At 46.8% G+C, this 20,122-nt stretch overlaps 1 protein-coding gene across 1 annotated transcript; it reads left to right on the top strand.

The window, feature by feature from the left end:
- The first annotated feature begins 4 nt into the window (after positions 1 to 4).
- Positions 5 to 19,199, top strand: LOC140216531 (neprilysin-4-like). The gene is made up of 7 exons (XM_072286890.1): positions 5 to 13; positions 924 to 1,211; positions 2,545 to 2,669; positions 6,746 to 6,977; positions 16,421 to 16,525; positions 17,712 to 17,774; positions 19,086 to 19,199. Exons 1-7 carry the CDS (start codon positions 5 to 7, stop codon positions 19,197 to 19,199), a joined length of 936 nt encoding a protein of 311 aa, XP_072142991.1.
- Positions 19,200 to 20,122: the final 923 nt, after the last annotated feature.

Consider the following 20,122-nt stretch of genomic DNA (forward strand, 5'->3'; position numbering starts at 1 on the left):
ACGAATGTTCAAGGTCGGCTGCTGCATGCGCGCTTGGTTCATATCTATCAGATGTTCGAAAAAAAAAAGTAAGGTCGGATACTTTTCTAACAGACGTCGTAGTTTCCAGTACGTTAGTGGAAATGAAGTGAGAAAGAACGCCGCGTAGGATAAGTCTGTCTGACTTCGCTAGTGCTTCTAGGATTTAAAACAATTTTGAGGCAACCGATTCGAGAGGAGAGGTAATTTATTAGTGATGTAATTTTCTGAAAGTTACAAAGGTGTTTCGGGGCTCTTTAAGGCGCATTTCTGAATACGCGAGCTAGTTGAGCAGTTTGCGGTACAAAATATAGCGCGCTCGACGCCATTCTTGTACAGCGTCTACAAAAAGCAAAGCTGTTTGTGCACAGTCGGTGAAAACTGGTCACTTTCTTCAGATACGCAGCACTTAGAGATGATGATCAGCTTCTTGCACTGCTCTTATGTGCATTGACTCATTATGTGCATTGAGTTTTGAGAGGGGAGTGCTGGTATGCTTCCTGCCATATGCAGCAAGCATATTTTCGAATGCGGTCCCAGAAGAGTGAAATTTCGCCGATCATACACGAACACGACCAGGGATACTCCTTGGGGCACACTTTGCTAAAAAGGCCTACTTTCTACCACTGTGCTTTTGTATCACTCTGTTTCCATCTGCACTTTTCCTATCCTTCTTACACGATAGAATACACGTATAATTTTCAGTATTGCAAGCGATGTAAGGGAGTTCTGCGAAACCGAAATCTATAGTTGCTTGTTGCGAAAACGCATGTGCACTTCACTTCGAGCTCAAATCTCGCAAATATAACATTGGCTGATCCCAATATTTAACAGGAGATTAGGCTGAGCGCATTGTCAACTCTTGTCTGGGGTGCCTCGCATAATGACTTTCTGCTACAACGCAGCTGGAGGCGCCGGATCTGTTGCTCAGCCCAGCGTCTTGGATGCTGGCCGTTGGTCCACACGAGGGCATCGAGGAGGTCAAGGAGTATCACCAGAAGGCGTACGAGAAATACGCACTGGCAGTCTTCCACGAGCTGCTGCCGGACACCTTCTCGAGTGTTCCTCTGTCCGAGCTCGCCACGCAGCTCTACGTCTTCGAGCAGGCCCTGGCCGCCCACATTCCCCGGCGTTTGACCTCCGTGGATCGCGTGGAGGCACAACTGGGTCTCCTGCAAGACAGCGAGGACGTGGTAACGCGTGTTCACACTTTCTGGACAACGTTAGAGGTTGTCGGCCTACTTAAGTCTTGCGCAGTGCCTGCGCGCGAAACAACTCGCATACCAGAAGGCAATCAAACTCTATTTCTTTTCATTGAACATAAAACACAGTTCTTCCCCCTGCGGCGGCTTCATCCTAAGGCCACCAGAAGACTATCTGTATGGGGCAATCGCCTTTTTAAATAACCTGGCCACGAGAAGCGAAGACGGGACTGCGATGAGAACTTTCAGAATGGCGTACTGAAATGATGAAAGGTCCTATTAGCGAAATTTCTTTCATCGGAGTAGGTACCCTATGCCAGTGGGAAGAAGAAGACGTGCCTCCGTCCAGGTTAAATGGAAAGCTTGGCTGGCTCTGCTCGCGCTGCCGGTAGCTGGTGTCTTTCGAGATGGTGCCTCACGCTACCTCGCCGTTCGTACTCGTCGTGTCCTTGAAGGAACGCACTACCAATAAAATAAACCTCTTATCAATTGGTGTAGGCGCTAGGCTTTATTAGATGTAATGATAACTTCTAGGAAATTAGGCATGCCGCTCTACTGCGCCAAATCTGAGTTAACGCATATTTAAAGGTGTAAGCATATGTACAGGCTGACCCAGCTATCAATAATCGCGTTTTGGAAAAGACTGACCATTCTACGAAAAAATAACCAGTGAATATTGTTCGTAGTCCAGTACAGTAGCCGCCAGTGTTTTATTTTTGTTGTTATTCAATTCAGTACTTTATTGGAATAAGCTAATTCTGTAGAACTTGAAGGAACGAAGAAATTACAGGAATTGAGTCTGACAAAAATAACCGGGCAAAAAGTACGTAGTTGAAAACATGCGAGCTTTATGTTTATTTTAGCAAATACTCCATTGTCCGCACGTCATTCAGATCTGTGAATAAAGTTTACCTAATTCGAATTACTTAACAAATTCAATGGAATCAATAAAAGCATTACCGGCGGCTGCACTACTCGACTCTGAACAATGTGCAGTTGGTTATCTTCGCGTTGAATTGCCTGCTTTTTAATTTTATTTTTCTGTGCTTTTACGCGATCCATGATAGCTGGAACACTCTGTGTACGTTGGCTTTCGATCAACAGTCCACGACCTCGATCAACTCCATGACCTCCGCCTCTGCGAAGTTCGTGACCTAGTTGTCAACAACGGATGTCGGTGCAAATGATTCTTAACACTCATGCATGTCCTCGTTTGTAAGCGTCGTTCCAGCCAAAACGTGCATAGTTCCTTCGTACGATGGCTCATGCTGGGTCCCAAGCCGCTTCCACTTAACTGATATGAGCGGACATCTCCTTCATGCAGGCGCAGTGGAGTGGCATACTTCGTGGCGTGTTCGAAAGCTTAGGACAGTCGACCCTAGAGCTGGTCCCCGTGGTGATCTTTAGCCGCTACTACCTGGCGTTCCTCAATGACCTGCTGTTGAAAAGGTATGAACGCGCAATACATTATATACTGGCTCTTAATTATGCACTTAGTTTTTCTTGCGCAGTCCCCAATCGGTGGGAGAGAAAAAGCAGCCTTGCAGGTGTGTGAGACTGTACAATCGCATTCCTGTTTTATTATGTCCGATGAGCCCGTCCGCTTTGGAGTGAAATCATACCGCAAATTTTCTGCAAATTTATTAGAGTTCCGCTTATGAATATTTTCGGGAAACCAGAACGTTTACCGAGGGCCCAACGCATCGCGGCGAATGCATTGCCTATGTCCAGCATAGCATACGCTTTGGGTAACCTTTCGGAACGTTACGCAAGTGAAACGTAACGTAAGGGAAGCGTTCCACACACACACACAAAAAAAAAAAACATGAAGCACACGTCCCAAAGCCTTCAACCAATTCAGCTCGTTGACCGTTGACTGTATCTCGTTGACGGAAGTCATGTGAAAGAAATGTAACTTCGCTCTTTCGGTTTCTTCTATGTGACACTTCACATACATATAAAAGTCCACATAGTGGCACGTGACAGATAATGCAACGGCTGGCTATCGCTCACTTCGTTGCACATTTTTTAGCGAGGAAGCGGCTGCGATTGCTGTATGTCTTGGTCTGCCAATAAGGCACCGTATGTATGCCTGAAATCGTCTAGGCCAGGGGACCTCCATACACGTTTATGTGTAACACAACGATGTAAAAAAGAGCAAAATAAAATGAGCTATTTTTAGACACAACAAAATAAAAAAAAACATTGTATAAAAGCGCATCTTCATAAAGCCCATGAGCATCATCAAGAGCGTAATATACAGATGACATAAATAACAAAGTGAAGATTAGCGCAGTAGCTTTATGTCTTACATAACGTTAAGGCAATATACTACTGTAGTGTTTAGAACATGCCCATCTACTCAATATTCTCTGCTTTTCACTGATGATCTGTTAAGGACGACTACGTGGAGCTTAAATAGAACTGGATTAAGCGTGATGACGCAAATGGACGCTGTTGCACACATCTGCTGTGTAATCAAATCGTCGTTTTACTGCGTGAAACCCCAGAACCCGTTCACTAGGGTTGAGGATTCGGCGAGTTGGTATTGCATTCTAAAACTGGTACAGCGCAACATAAAAAGGAAGAAACAAGCCGAGCTGGCTCGGCTTATTTCTTCCTTTCTATGTTGCGCTGTACCAGTTTCAGAGAACCCATTCACACATCGGCTGCACTCCATAGACTGCGGGTGGGATTCTGTGGCATTTACTGTCACGTAGCTCGAGCAATTGTCAGATATGTTTATTTTGTTAAGAATCTGCAGAGCCGTACCGCCTTTAACAGGCACTCTAAGCTACTGTTGCAGTTTTGCCTGTGCAGCAGAAGAGACCGCAATTCATGTAGTTAGAAAAAATTGAAACAAAACTTATGTTCAGGGTATAGACTCGCCGACGCTAGAAACGCTTGATTAATCTGCCTTCCGCACGGTAGGTAAGGGTGAGTCTGCTTTCGGCGCTGTGGTCTTCCGTGACGTTTTTTGCTCACACGGTGACATAAATTTCTTTCTTCGGCACGATCGATGGGGCAATGCAGTTAGACGACACCTTGGTGTGTTTCGGTACTCCAGAGTCATTTATTCCCCCTGTATGATGTTTTGTTATTGATGAAGCCACGGTTTGCCTTGATATTAGCGTTACCTCCTTATGAAGAATATTTTACTCACTAGCTCCTATCTAAATATATGGGAAGGGAGTAATCAGTTTTCTCGGCAAGCACTTCACCAGTTTTGATGTTTGCTGCATTTAAAGAAGTTTAAATTTACTGAAAGGTCGAAGGTGCATTATTCAGTTATGCCATCAAAGTTTTTAGGAATATTCCTAAAAATGTCGTTATTTTAAAAATATACAAAAGTAAGTTTACAAGTTTGTAAGACAGCAACAAAGAATAACACAGCCGCTCGAAAATATAACGTGTATTTGTATGTGGATATATTGCGAAACTCTCTTAAACATTATAGAAATGTTACGTAAGCTGTAAACTGATATATCACACTTCTCCATTTCAGATACCCTAACAGATTTATTGGTTATAAAGCAGCGATATTTTCTTTTGTATCTGTGCAGAGTTGCGACTTTTTTCCTATTTATTGATACTGCGGTCCTGTTACCAGGACCTTAGCAGGGTGCATACAAAGTTGAATTGAAAATTCTAAGTACAGAATACAGTGGTACATAACATAGGTCACTCGCAGCGTGCAAAGGCAAGCAGTAACTGACTTAACACCGTAAATGACTCGCTACATAAATATGGATGCGACTCAAATAATGGCAGTGAGCATTGGGTTACAACGTTATCAGTAAGATTATTCTATGCAGCAATAGCACTAAAGAAAGGAAAATTTGAAGGAATTCCTTTTAGTAGTTAACGGTATTATTGTCTGTGAGTGTCGATGATGTGTAGCATAACCAGTAGAAAAAGTGATAAAGCTCGATGTATCAATGTTGTAGTGCCCTTTTATGAGCTGAAATTAAAATTTTAAACGGCCTGTTCGGTTCCTTTGTGTCACAGATGGCCATCCATTTCCCTTGAGGAGCTCTGTAACTGAAGTGCGGCCATACGAATTCTATATAAATCGTACTGCCCTTTTTTGAACTTTTTCTTGTTTAGTAATGTTTCTTTTAGTAAAGGGATCCCATATGACAATCGCGTATTCTAACATTGGTCGAAGGATGGCATTGTAAGCAATAAAACGCACAGGAGGTGTAGGAAATTTTAGAGAGCGTCTTAGGAAGAATAGCTTTCGGAGGCATTTCGCTGTGATAATTTCAACATGTTTGTTCCACGAGAGAGTGTTAGTAATCCAGAGGCCAAGGTATTTATATTCGTTTATCTCAGAAAGCATAATGTTTTTAGCGTTGTAGTTGTACAATAAAGGGCTATTTTTGAACAATATGCTCATAAAGACAGTCCTGTCAAAGTTAATTTCCATTTGCTATTCATTGCACCATGTTACTATGTTTTTAAAGGCATCATTCAATCTAAATTGACCGTCAACAGAAGAAACATTTCGTACAGGATGCAGTCATCAGCGTACAGCCTAATACACACAGAAATTTGATCCACAATGTCATTTATAAAAAGTCTAAACAGAAGCGGACCAAGAACTGATCCTTGGGGGATGCCAGAATCAACGGGCACTTCATCTGAACTGGCCGCATTTAGTGTTACAAACTTACGTCGGATACTCAAATAACCCCTTATCCAGGCGAGTAGTTTGTTATTTTGCAGAATGTAGCTTAGTTTATACAGATATTTGTTATGCGACACTTTATCGAACGCCTTACGGAAATCCGTGAAAATTACGTCTGTTTGTTTACCCTCGTTTATGGCTGCAAAGTCATGAAGGATTTCGACAAGTAGGGTATTAGTTGAAAATCTTCGCCTAAAGCCATGCTGCATACAGTTAGGTAGCTTATGTTCCTCAATAAAAGCAGTTATATGTTTGTGAATAATATGCTCTAAGATTTTAGAAGCTGTTGAGGTTAGCGAAATTGGGCGGTAATTCTGAATTAGTGTTTTGTCACCAGATTTATGCAAATGCTTGATTCTGGTTTCCCGCCAATCGTCAAGTAGTGCAACTTCATTTAAAGATCTGGTGTACAGAACATGTTATGTGTTTTGCACACCACTCAGCATAACTTTTCAAGAAAGCACTTGGGATATTGTCTGGTCCAGGAGATTTTTTTACGTCAAGAGTCAGCAGCAGATTTAAGATGCCACGTTCACTTATTACCAGATCAGGAATAGGAGGTACTGACATTTCAAAAGGCGGGAGACGGCCGTCATCTTGTGTAAATACGTCTTTGAAATTCTTATTGAATGCCGTGGAAGCCCCTGCATCATCCTTTGTGCACACGGTAAAAGCCGTGTAGTGTCGAAAAGATTACGCCTCGCACATTTCTCTCCAAGACGTGCCTTCGGAGCGGCGAACTCACTTGACAATTGCGTTTTCACGTTCCACACTCTATAGCTACGTAAGGTAATACAAGGATAACGCAATGCTTTCATTCCCTTTTTAAACTCAGGTCTGTGGTGCTGGCCAACTACCTGGGCTGGCGTCTTGTCGAGTACGTCGCTTGGACCGGCTCGGCAAGTCTGCGCAACCAACGGCACCATTTCTGGGACTCTGTGATGCCGTTCCAGCTTAGCACAAAATCTCCGGAGTTGCGCTGTGTCGCGGAGGTCTACCATCTTCTCCCGGCGTCCAGCAGCCGCCTCTACCGGTCCGCGGTGGCACTGCTACCTAAGAGCGAGCGGGTAGGATGTGGCGGAGCTCCGCACCGACGGCAATAATTGCACCTGGAGTGCTATTCTGGACATACTCAAGTTCCATCATATCGTCAAATCCTGTAGCGACGACATTTCGAGACTGTCAGAGACGCCATAGCATCACTCTGTGCGTATATCAGAACCGACAAGATGACGAATTTAGCAATGTGGCGGAATTTGCCATTGTCCAGTACAGCATTCCTGGCTCTAGAGAGGTCGCGCCCATAACAGCAGCGTGGTTTACGCCTCAGCTGCCAAGCTGCCGCTTTTCACGACTCCGCCGCGTGGTGTAGAGCGCGACGGACCTTGCCAATCTTTCCCGGTGAACCGCACGGTTAATATTGTGCTCTGTTTTATTTAGGTCTGGAAATCAGATGGAAAGTTCGAAAACACAAAAGTGTGTTACGTAGATGCCCCCACAGCTGTGATTTGCAGTGATCGCACGCAAATTATCATAATTTTATATGCATTTATGTGCATTTATACGCATTTATACGCCTTTTTTATACGCCTTTATTCCCTCAAGGGGGCCAAGTTCAGTTTATAAACAAAGCGAAAGCCAAATATTATAAGTATGTTTATATTTGTTAAATTATTTGTCGCTTGTGCTCCCACTATGACGCCCTTAATATTGTTCTCTTCTTGCTTGTTCGCGAACTATGAAAAAACAGACAACTCGCAGACTGATAAGACACTTGTCTAACTAATCTGCAAATCTTGTTAATCTTGTCGGGTTTGTTGGCCGCAGCAAATTTTATATGCCTTATTATTTAAAGATATATTACTTGATTTAACCAGGTAGGCGACTCTTGAGCTATATTGTGACGCTCTTAGGTGCATAGTGGGTTCACGAATGTGACGCGCTTAGGTGCATAGTGGGTTCACGCCTCAAAAAAGAGTATGCGGGGGCACCGGAGGGTAGTGAACGAGGACGACGACGTGTGGCTGGCTGGCTGAATCTCGACAGGCGCTCAGTTGACCAAGGCCATCGCTTCTAACTCTACCCGGCTTCAAAGTAACGCCTTTTGTGGGCGTAACAGAGTGGTGGAGGTGCGGGGTACGACAGAACGTACCACGGAGTCGCAACACCTAGAACTTCGCCGGAGCCGTCGTCTTGCCGGTCTCTTGCCAACGACCTTCCCTATGGCTCAGGACGGAGGTGGACAAATGCCAGCAGTAGTTTCACCTTCTCAAAGGTCAGCGCCAGTTGGACCTTTGCGGCACTACATGGAACCACGCTCGTTCGCGGGAAAAGCGGGCGAAGACGTCGACGAGTGGCTGATGCACTACGCAAGGGTGAGCCGCTACAACCGTTGGGATTCTGTCACTCAGCTTGAATATGTTGCACTCTTTCTGAGTGAGACAGCGCTGATGTGGTATGAAAACCACGAAGACTCCCTAACAACGTGGGAGCACTTTGTCGAGGAAATTAAGAAGTGTTTTGGCGACACCCACGCCAAACAGAAACGCGCCGAGAGGACACTTGCCCAAAGAGCTCAAGCTCCTGGAGAAACATGCACTATTTACATAGAGGAAATCCTCAAGCTGTGCAAAATCGTAAATCCGCAGATGTCCGAGGAAGACAGAGTCGGACATCTCCTCAAAGGAATTGCAGAAGATGTATACAATTTCCTCATAAGTCGGGAACACGTTGATTCCGTATCAGATGTCGTGCGTCATTGCCGTACGTTTGAGACGTTGAAAACACGTCGCATTGTGCCAAAGTTTGGACGCCTGGCGAATGTGACAACCATTGCCAGCGTCGATGAGAGCCCGTCTGCCGATCTTTCGTCTACTATACGGCAGATCGTGCGTGAAGAACTGCTGCGGCACCAGGAACTTGCGCGCGACGTCATACGACAACCTGACGCTTATTACCCGCAACACATGGCGCCTGCCGCACCCTGCGCTTCCTGGCAACCGGCGGTATGTGTCACAGACGTCAACCACAGAGGTGCTCCATGGCCACGTGAGGACACATTTACGCCCGAACACCGACCAGCAGAACACCCTCGCCCCAGCAGGTTTGCACGCAGACCGACCGTTCCTCCTGTGCAGCAGGCTCAGCCGCTCCGCTCTGCTACACGACCCCCCACGGCTGAGCGCTTCGAAGGGCAGTTCATCGATCGTCGTTTACCTGTGTGCTATAGCTGTGGCGACTTGGGTCACATTGCCAGGTACTGCAATCGCCGCCAACCACCGAGGTTCGACCGATCGACGATGTCTAGGCGGTACCGCGCTCCTCTGGGCGAAACATATTCGCCCTCGCACACATATTTAGGGAGCTTGCCTCACCAGCACCCGGAGACGCTACGGAACCGTTCTCCAGCATCCGATCGCAGCTTGACACCACCACCCGCTCCTCGTGTAAGCCGGTCGCCCTCTCCTCGGCGTCGATACCCGTCGCCACCTCCGGAAAACTAGCCAGCGCGGCCGTTGGAGGTGAGGTCGCTGGACAATCTTCGATATCGACAGAGATACCTCCAACCATTTGTATGTTTAAGAATAAGGTGTTTGTATTAATTGACGGGGTTTCATCCATGGCCTTAGTGGACACGGGAGCAACCGTTTCAGTGATGAGTCTTGCGTTTAAAAGCCTCCTAGGACGAAAGGTGATGTTTCGCTGGGACCGTGCCGATACGTTTCGCGGAGTGAGTGGGGAGTTGTTGTATCCTGTGGGCGTGTGTAATGTAGACGTTACCTTGGGTGGTCAAATATTTAACGCGGAGTTCGCTGTTCTACCTCATTCTACGCATGACGTAATCCTGGGTCTTGATTTTTTGAAACTGTGTGGTGCCACCGTCGACTGCAAAACGGGTGAAATCAGTGTAGGTACGAGCTTTGCTGCGGCGTTTATGGAAGCCCCACCGTATCGTGAAAGTGTGCTTTGTGTATCCCGTGATACAGTTGTGCCTCCGTTATCCGCAACGTGTGTTTCAGTCGCCTGTTTCCCCACCACCGACGGAACGTTTGACGCTACCGTGGAGCCCGTCCACCTGAGTTGCATCAAGAGGAATGTACTGATACCGTATTGCACGCTCTCAGTTGTTCAGGGATGCACCAACTTATGGGCCGTAAACTGTTCGAGTGAACCTGCAATACTACCACAGGGTCTGAAACTTGCCGCCTACCATGAAGATCACGTGCTATCGCTCGCCATCCTTACAGAGGCCCTTGATTCTGCGGATGAGCACCATTCCGCTAATGTCTGCCCTGCGGCGCACTCCTCATTTCTGACTATGGTAAACAAGTCGCTCAGCACTAAGCAGCGTCACGAAGTGGCGAATATTCTGCTAAAACATGCCCGACTGTTTGACTTCTCCCAGCAAGAGGGACCACCATTGTTTCCTCCTTCTCGTATACACCATCGCATCGATACGGGATCTGCCCAACCGCTGCGGCAGAAACCATACAGAGTCTCACCATCGGAACGCAAGGTGATCAATGACCAAGTCCACGAAATGCTAAATAAGAATGTAATCCAAGAATCCTGTAGTCCGTGGGCAGCGCCAGTGATCCTGGTTAGAAAGAAAGATGGTACATGGCGATTTTGTGTTGACTACCGCCGCCTCAACACCATCACTAAAAAGGACGTATATCCTCTTCCGCGTATTGATGATGCTATCGACTGCCTCTCATCAGCGTCTTACTTTTCGTCTGTTGACTTGAGGTCGGGGTACTGGCAGATTCCTATGCACGAGGCAGACAGGGAGAAAACGGCATTTGTAACACCAGATGGACTTTTTGAATTTAATGTGATGCCGTTCGGGCTCTGTAATGCGCCTGCAACTTTCGAGCGCTTCATGGACAACATCCTGCGTGGTTTGAAGTGGGAAGTATGCATGTGCTATCTAGATGATGTAGTGATTTTCGGGCGCACGTTCAGTGAGCACAACGCACGTCTCGATCTTGTGCTAGACTGCTTGGACAAAGCGGGTTTGGTGCTCAACTCGAAGAAGTGTCATTTTGGAGAGCGCCAAACACTCGTTCTGGGACACCTAGTGGATAAGGACGGTATACGACCTGATCCAGCGAAGACTGCTACGGTGGAAGCCTTCAAGCAACCTCGCCATGTAAAAGAGCTACGCAGTTTCCTAGGGCTTTGCTCGTACTTCCGCCGGTTTATTCGTGGATTTGCCAACATCGCGTATCCGCTGACATGCCTCCTCCAGAAGGGCGTTCCCTTTGAATGGACTCCTGAATGTGAAGCTAGTTTTCGTGAGCTAAAGTCTCGTCTGACGTCTCATCCCATTCTCCGACACTTCGACCATGCGGCTCCCACAGAAGTTCATACGGACGCTAGCGGTATTGGCATCGGCGCCGTCCTTATTCAACGCGTCGACACCAAAGAACACGTCGTCGCCTATGCGAGTCGTTCTTTAAGTAAGTCCGAGCGTAACTACACCGTTACAGAGCAAGAATGTCTTGCAGTTATTTTCGCAGTACAGCGCTTCCGGTCGTACCTGTACGGGCGCCCCTTCACTGTGGTGACAGACCATCATTCTCTCTGCTGGCTGGTTAATCTCCGTGATCCGTCGGGCCGGCTTGCGCGTTGGACACTCCGTTTACAAGAATATAACTTTACGGTTTCTTATAAAAGCGGCCGCCGACACGCCGACGCTGACTGCCTCTCGCGCATGCCGCTTCCAACGACGGACTGCGACGCGGACAACTTCGACTGCTATATCGCATCACTGGAGCCGGGATTTCCTGATATAAATACCTTCAAGGTCGAGCAACAAAAAGACAGAACTTTAGAACCACTGCTCATTACTGCAAGGCAATCAGCACCATCCACTCGTTTCTGTGTTCGTGATGGGGTTCTTTACAAAAAGAACTATTCTACTACAGGCCCACGATATCTTCTGGTGGTCCCGGAGAGTCTCCGTGTCTCCGTCTTGCGCGCTATGCATGACGATCCAACATCTGGACATTTGGGTTCTGCGCGAACTCTCTACCGCCTCCAAGAAAGGTTCTACTGGCCTAAAATGCGCCAGACGACCGCCCAGTATGTGTCCAGCTGCAGCGAGTGTCAACGTTATAAGCGTCCGACGAGTGCTCCTCCTGGTCAACTCCATCCAGTGCCACCCCCCAGCTCTCCCTTTGAGCAAGTTGGCATCGACCTCCTCGGTCCTTTCCCGCGTTCATCCGATGGGAATCGCTGGATTATCGTGTGTGCCGATCACTTGACACGCTACTGTGAGACAGCTGCAATACCATCGGCTACTGCAACCGAAGTGTGTATTTTTCTGCTGCGCTTTGTCATTCTCCGACATGGACCTCCCAGAGTCATCATCAGCGATCGTGGGCGGCAGTTCACTGCAGACGTGGTCGAAGAGATGCTTCGTCTATGTGCTTCAAGGTTTCGACATTCCACCCCGTATCATCCCCAAACAAATGGCCTTACGGAACGCACGAACAGAACTCTTACTAACATGCTGTCCATGTATGTCGAGTCAGATCATAAGAACTGGGACAGCGTGCTACCTTTCATTACGTACGCATTTAACACCTCAAAGCATGAAGTTACGGGCTACAGTCCCTTCTTTCTTCTCTACGCTCGTCCGCCTCGTTATACACTAGACACTATCTTCCCGTTTTCCAGCCACGATAATCTTTGTATATCAGAGACAGTCTGTCTTGCTGAAGAAGCCCGACGACTTGCTTCGTTACGCACTCTTGTTTCACAAGACCGCTCGAAGGCACGCTGCGACCGCCGACGCCGACACGTGATATATGACCCCGGTGATTTAGTGTTGCTCTGGAAACCAACCAGGAAGCGTGGACTATGTGAAAAACTGCTGGCCCACTATGTTGGACCCTATGTTATTACGGAGCGCATCAGCGAATTAACCTACCGCATAGCACGTCTCACATCAAATGGCCGACGGTCAGCAAAGACTGAACTTTCGCATGTCGCCCGTTTAAAGCCCTTTATTTCTCGACAGCCTGTTTGACTTGCCCGGCGGGCTTCGTCTGCGCGGAGGGAAATGTGACGCTCTTAGGTGCATAGTGGGTTCACGAATGTGACGCGCTTAGGTGCATAGTGGGTTCACGCCTCAAAAAAGAGTATGCGGGGGCACCGGAGGGTAGTGAACGAGGACGACGACGTGTGGCTGGCTGGCTGAATCTCGACAGGCGCTCAGTTGACCAAGGCCATCGCTTCTAACTCTACCCGGCTTCAAAGTAACGCCTTTTGTGGGCGTAACAATATTATCAATACTTTGCGAACAGCTTCAGGTTTACCACTCTCCACGAGCTCTCATTCCGGCGAAAAACAGCCTTTTTGCCTTTACTGTTTGATCTGTTTGTCACCGCAAACGACTTTGGTGGCAAAGTGCTCTTTTCCCGACGCTCCAAGACAGAGTTCGCTAAAGGACGGGTCAGAGCAACTATCGTCTCTTGAGAATTGATTAGATGCCACAAAGCTTATTGATTTGTCTTTCATGCTTTCATCTGACGATGATCATTCGCTCGCCTAATCTGCTGCTAAATGCGACTACAAAAGATAAACAAAAGATTTTAATGCCTGGCAGTGTTGCGTAAGAAGTACCAATACGGCTATTTTAAAAGTAGGTGTTTCAGTGTCTCTAAATGCATTTCAGCATGGTAAATAAACACACTCCAGTTTAGATACTGAAATTTCCTCTTAGGTCATGTTCTGCTCTTTGAAACTTCATTATAGCTGCGCAATTATGAAACCGGCCTACCTCCAATATTTGAAAAATGTTAGTATTAGAAAGCTGGTGATAACGAAGTCTTCCAGTGCGTCAGTATATAATTATTGTGTGCCTGTTTTGCTCTTTTCATTACATAACGTTTTTATGTATAGTCATGTGCCGATGTTACTTGTGTCCTCTTGTTCTTTTACTACAATTCATATGACAATTTTCCTGTATCTTTTCGGCACTATCTTTCTGTTTTTGTATCTCATCCATGACCACGGAACAGTTGACGTATCATCTGATAAGTGAGATGGTTAAGAAGCCCCTGACCTTTCTGACCCTTCTATGGCTTTCTATGACTGAAACTATTTACTGCTGCTGTACTACCACGATGACAATTTCAACGTCGATAATAATACCTTACGAATAAACAGACATGAAGAACTTTTGATTACATCGAGCTACGTTGGCCACGTGAGAAATGTTCAGAACAATATCAAGGTCTCGCCCAGGAATGCAGAAAGATAGTGTCATGGTATACGTCCTGGCTCGTAATGGAGCGTTTAAAAATTTGAGATCGCTCGAAAATTGCGCACGTGTCGTGAGACGAGGAAAGGTAAACGAAACATATGTAAGCATTTGTCACAATGAGTGCATTTGTACAAGCGACAGCAGAGTGAAAACGTTGATTTCAAGTGCGAAGTTCGATATTGTGTTCTGTTCATGCGGTAGCGAAACCGAGCTGCAGTATTGCGAGCAGGTATAGAAAGTAAGGCACATTAAGGCAGAAGTAGTTTATTACGACAGCAATTATATGGACACTCCAGGTGAATTTTCACCGTCGTCGCCGCCATCGGCGCCGTCGTGATGTTCCACATAAAATCCAAATGCGATAACGTCACGGCCACGCGCCCTGTTCTGTAGATACGAACGAAAGCTTGCGAGGGTGAGCTACGTTTGGTGTCCTGATACGGCGGTGTCTTCTCGCGCTCGCAACGCAGGAAGGAGAGGAGGGTGCTCGCCGTCTTCTCACGCGCGCATTGGGTGGGAGTGGGGAGATATGCGCGCTCTAGGAGGGGAAGGGGGCTAGTTAGTGCGCATGTTCCCTTCTGCTTTAGCTGCGGTGGCTGAGCGGGGAGGGGGGCATCCTATCTTGCAGGCAATCTGCGCTGGGTTAGAATGCCAGCCAACTGGACATAGCTGGTCGCTTCCTCTGCCCTGCGTTCGCGCGCGCCTAGTTCGCGTTGAAGCGAGAGGCATTCGCTCGCCACTGCTACCGCTCAGTCAGGCTCTGCACGCTGCTCTTAGAACGCCAGCGTTCTGACAGCGAATGATCGTGGTCATCGAGTTCGATGTGTTCATGATTCCTCTGTGCGAGGCACAATGTGCTTGTTAACTTAGTTAGTAAGCGATTATCTACAGCATTTTGTGCTGATAAAACCACTAACCTGACTTCGTATACCTGTGGAATAATTTACCATCGTAATTAATGCGTATCCTGTCTGACGAAAATGACACTTTTTTATTCAATTTTATAACGTATAGTTTTCTTTGGTTCTTTCGCCCGTTGTCGCGGTCGATGGTTTGAAGCCAATGGTGGTAGCCAGGGCGTGGTGGTCGGAGGGTGGACTATGAGGCGACGTATGGTACGTGCAATCGGCTACCCGAGTCGCGGAGCACGGTCGCTGCCAAACTCCTAATTTACTAGGCCTTTGAGACACCCCTCTTGTCCACCCGTGCTGTCGCTTCATATGTGCAGCTAAACATTAGTATTCTCTACGGTATAACGCCATGACGTGACAAGCGCGATCTAAATATTCCTCTTGAAACAAATGTAAGCCGCCCAGGGCCCCATTCCTAATTTAATAAACCGAGTTGCTTTTTTGAAGCTTTTGGCTGTTCGCTTGCATTTACAATCATCGTCGATGGTTCCTGCAGAATTCTTGTTTTTTGTTTGCTTAAAAACTGCAAACTCACTCTTGTTTCTTCGGCGCAGTTGCCTTCAAAATTTTACAGGCTGAGATATCTTATGAAGCGTTGAACTACCACGCAATTTTTAGCTTGAAACCAGTAAAACCTTACTACGCTTTTCCTCACATGTCCTCCAGTACAGGCTGGTAATCCTAATACCAGTCTGCGTTCACCATATGAAGAAGGATTAAACATTTCCAGAAACCACGCAGTCTGCAAACATTTAACGCCGACTGTACACGATCACTATGTGTAAATTAAAAGCATATCTGCGGCTGCATTACTAATTATTGAGATTTTCATGCACGTGCCTCTGGATTCTCAGCTCTGAATGCATAAAGTGGATTACTGTAGTAATTGTAACGGTCATCTCTCTCCAAATTAAATGGATAAAATCTTTTTGCACGCACCATTATCGTCTACTTCGCACGATGCCATTCGAAAGAGTAAAACAAGGCATTGGGTGCAATGCCGTTGGGTCGACATGACAGTCTGCAGCTATAGGCTGTAAGAGTCTCGATAGTGTTGACCCTTTATGCTACTGTTCCGCTGATATAAATCACTTACCTCACGGCTTGTCCAGCATCGTACATGAGGCTCAGTTCACATTACACTCGTAGCTGTCCAAACGTTTCGGTGCACTGAGCTGATTACCCGTTGTTAACAATAATTTGTTGAAACGCCTTAGATTAGTTCTTTTGCCTACGCTATATAATGTCGTTAGGCTGCAGCGCATGTAGGCTTTGCGACCACAGCCTGAACGTAGCCTGAGCGCTGCGTCGTGTCTCGTTGCAGATACTTTTGAAGCTCACGGTGTCGGCGCTAAAGATGGCTATGACCGCGATCTTGCAGGGTTCGCCCTGGGTGGACAACGCAACGCAGTGGCACGCCGTCCGCAAGGTGCGTGGCGGATACATGCATTCTGTAGCGCTAACGCGCGAGCTAGAGGGTTGTGCATTTCGTGCACCACCTTTCAAGAAATACACTTCGATAGAATTAAAGACGTGTTGATTCGCTTTGTGAAGGCTTTATGAAATCATGGTCGGCAGCTTACTGATTCTTTTTTATACGAGTAGTACAGAAGCATTTAGACACGAATAACAGATAGATCTGGGCCATAACTTGGAACACGGGAACTTCAACAAGCAGTGGACCATGCAGTCAACAACGATAGGAGTGCAACTTGGCCGGCGTAACTTTAGTAAAATGCAGGAAGAAGGCACACTGAATGTGAGTAGGTAATGCCGATAGACTACATTGCAGTTGAGATTAAACAGAGGAAGAAACGTCCTCAGGTTTCGCGAGCGAAAACCACAATCTGATTAGGAGGCAAGCGGTAGTGGGGCACTCCAGACACATTATGATCACCTGAGGTGCTTTAGCGTGCACCTAAACCTAAGTGCACGAGATTTTTTTTTATGCATTTCGCCTTACTGAAGCGCAGCCGCAGCAGCCTGAATCAAACACACGACCTCAGGAGCGCAACGCCAAAGCCATTAAGTTACCTCGGCGGAAATCCACAAGCATGAAATGTAGACTTCTTCGAGTCGTGCAATGCTTGCAGCAGATATTACAATGGCCTATTAGAGTTATAAAATAGTTGCCAAGCGTGCTAAATGTGCTAGAGAAAGACGAAAGTTCAGAGGATGTACAATAAACGTTGGAAAATTTCTAGTTATCAGGCTGCAGTAAAGTGACGCAGGCAGTGTTAATTGGATATCGTGGTGAGCAGTCTTTCTTCCTTCAGTGGTCGTTCGTGGGCTGCTGCAAATCGAGACAGATGTGCAAAATTTGCTTCACCAGTTTTGTTTGTCTACGTAGAGGTGTTTGTCATCACGTGGACTCTGACTGGCAGGAGTGGCTCGTTTTATCAACGTGCCCAGCTCCTGCGTTACTTGGGTAGAACCACACGGAGCGTTTGCTTGCGCTTTGAGCTGCCATAGCTAGCACGATTGCTACACAGTAGAATACAGTACAGCAATACATCGCTTTATTTTCCAAGGACTCCCGGCGCCTTATTCCTAATTTATAGCTTGCCTCGCTGAATTCACGTCACTTTTTCCTTATCTTCCATTTCTCTTCCCAGGTTCAGAGCATGAATGTCTCTTTCGGTCACGGGAATCTTCCACCAGCAGAACGATTGACCTCAGTAAGTGGAAACATAGGTACTGTTTTTTTTTTCGTTATATATACCGTCCAGGAAACCGCAAGACATGATTTGCTTCTCCTTCGTCGTACATCTTATTGTAGTACATTTGAATGTGAAAAAGGCCGTTAAAGGGGTCTCAAAACAGATTTAGTTTAATCAAAAGCAACACGCTGAAATGATCCCTGTGTCGCTGAACAAATATTTCCGCGCAATTTTCGGAAACTTACGTAGTATTAGTGGAGGTCAAAGGTGAGCAATGTTTACATCCTCTAATATCTCTCAGGTTATGGTGGCTGAAACGGTACCGATAGCAATGCGCCCTGTTTATCGTCCCTTGTTATTAGAGAGTTTTAGAATAGGGGGGCTCAAAAAGCTTTGCGGGTGTCAGTGTTGGGGCACGCAGGAGTGAAGAGTTTTGGAATAGGGCTTTGCGCTTGCAGATAGCGTCTTGCGCTGACAGCGCCACTGCGGCGTCAAAAAAACAATTAGAAATGATTAAATAAAATATACCATTTTATAAGTATAGTAAATCTGACTTTCATGTTTTAGCGTTTGATTACAATTTAGAGATTATTACCAGCAAACAATGAGTTGCGCTTAGTTTTGAGTAACCAACTTTACGTGCCTTTACCAGCCAAGCTAAGCCGCGTTAGGCCTACGAGCCATGACATCCACAATCGAATTCGGAATCAGCGGCGTCTAAAGAATGAATCTTCATAACAAACGCTAGTTGAGAGAAAGCGATAACCGCAGTCACTTCTCCTAGATTGCGAACTTCACGCGTCACCACGAATCCAGCCCGGTTAGAATGCTGCTAGGTTAGCTAGGTTAGAGCCGTCGCTTCGATTGGTGCCGCCATGTTTGTTTACGCAAACCTTTTGGGGCAGCTTTTCGGGCTCCCGGTAAATCAGTGAAATAGCGTTCCCAGTACAAAAACCAAACGCAGTTTGCGTCTCGCGCATGCGCAGTGGCTTCGACGCTGTTACTTTGGGGCCCCTAATGTTTGGGGCCCCTATTCTAGGACTCAATTGTTTCCGGGGGGCTTAAAGTAACCTTTCGAGTGTGGTGCCTGGGAAAAATACTTGAGAGCTACCAAGAACGGCTGACAGGGCGGGCATTACGGTCCCATATAACAAGAGCATGCTCCTGCTCACAATATATTTTGCTTCTACATATGCTGCACATGCCTTCGACGCGCTCTTACGCTTAGTGTGCTTGCTTGCGCCCTAGAGAGAAGCAGGGATATTCAAGTGGGCCGATATCTGTGGTGCCCGACATAAGTAGCTAAATTATTGGTGCTTCTGGATGTAGGGCGAGAGTTTCTACGAGACCGACTTGTACGAGAACCTGTTGACGCTTGCCCGGAGGAAAGCCCAGGTGCTGCGTGCCACGTTGCGCGGCGAAGACCCGATAGCTTCCAGGTGAGGGGCACTCGGTGAGACAGCTGTCGCATAGGACCATTTTCATGGCAGCTTTGCCTGGCCCCAGGTTCAAGGGACACAGCATGTTATAAGATCACCGCGCAGGAAGGCTGAAGTCCAGAAGCCCAGTCGCGATCATCATCATCAGCCCATTTATATGTGCACTGCAGGACGATTCCCTCTAGAAGCGATCTCAACTATGTGTTGCGCCAGCTGCAGTGGTTCTATGTTGCGCCTGCCATTTCCTCATTTTGTCACCCCGCCTAATTTTCAGCCGTACTGGACTGCGCTTCTTTTGCCTTCGCAGCCGTTCGGTTACTCTAATTTTCCACCAGTTATCTGCGCTACCCATCCCAAAGCTGGCCAGGTTGTACTGTTGTTATCGCTTGACGGCAGATATATATATATATATATATATATACATATATATATATATATTAATATCGCGGCTACCTCCGTTCGCTCTGATTCACACTGCTCTCTGCCTGTCTCGTAACATTACGCCTGATATTTTCCTTCGATCGCTCTTTGCGTGACACTTACTTCGTTCTCAAGCTTCTTTGTTAACCTCCAAGTTTGTGCTCCGTATGCTGGTGCCCATATGTTAGAAACCGAGTACAGAAGAACAAGTCAACACTGCACTGTAATGCATTGTGTTGATCCACGCGGTTTTGGGACATACCAACAGTAGAGCTAGATTACCTAGATATAAAACGTCATCCGAACATGCCGTACATGTTTATTTTGCTTGTTGTTCACTACCACTGCCGTCGTGAATCGTCGTCATTTCTTTGTGTGCACACCCTTCAGCATATTGCGTCTTAGTTGGCCACAGTCTGTCCTATGTCTCGATGACAACGAGGGGTTACACAATGTGACAGTGTTGGTCGCGTGCATTCCTCAGTAACGTCGCCTGGTGTAACGCCA

Source organism: Dermacentor andersoni, chromosome 3 (genome assembly GCF_023375885.2).
Source record: "Dermacentor andersoni chromosome 3, qqDerAnde1_hic_scaffold, whole genome shotgun sequence".
In the NCBI taxonomy this organism is placed as follows: domain Eukaryota; kingdom Metazoa; phylum Arthropoda; class Arachnida; order Ixodida; family Ixodidae; genus Dermacentor; species Dermacentor andersoni.

Coding starts and splice junctions, on each gene's coding strand:
- LOC140216531 (XM_072286890.1), top strand. Junction 6,978..16,420: donor TGCTACCTAAGAGCGAGCGG/GTAGGATGTGGC, acceptor GTCTCGTTGCAG/ATACTTTTGAAGCTCACGGT. Junction 16,526..17,711: donor AGTGGCACGCCGTCCGCAAG/GTGCGTGGCGGA, acceptor TTCTCTTCCCAG/GTTCAGAGCATGAATGTCTC.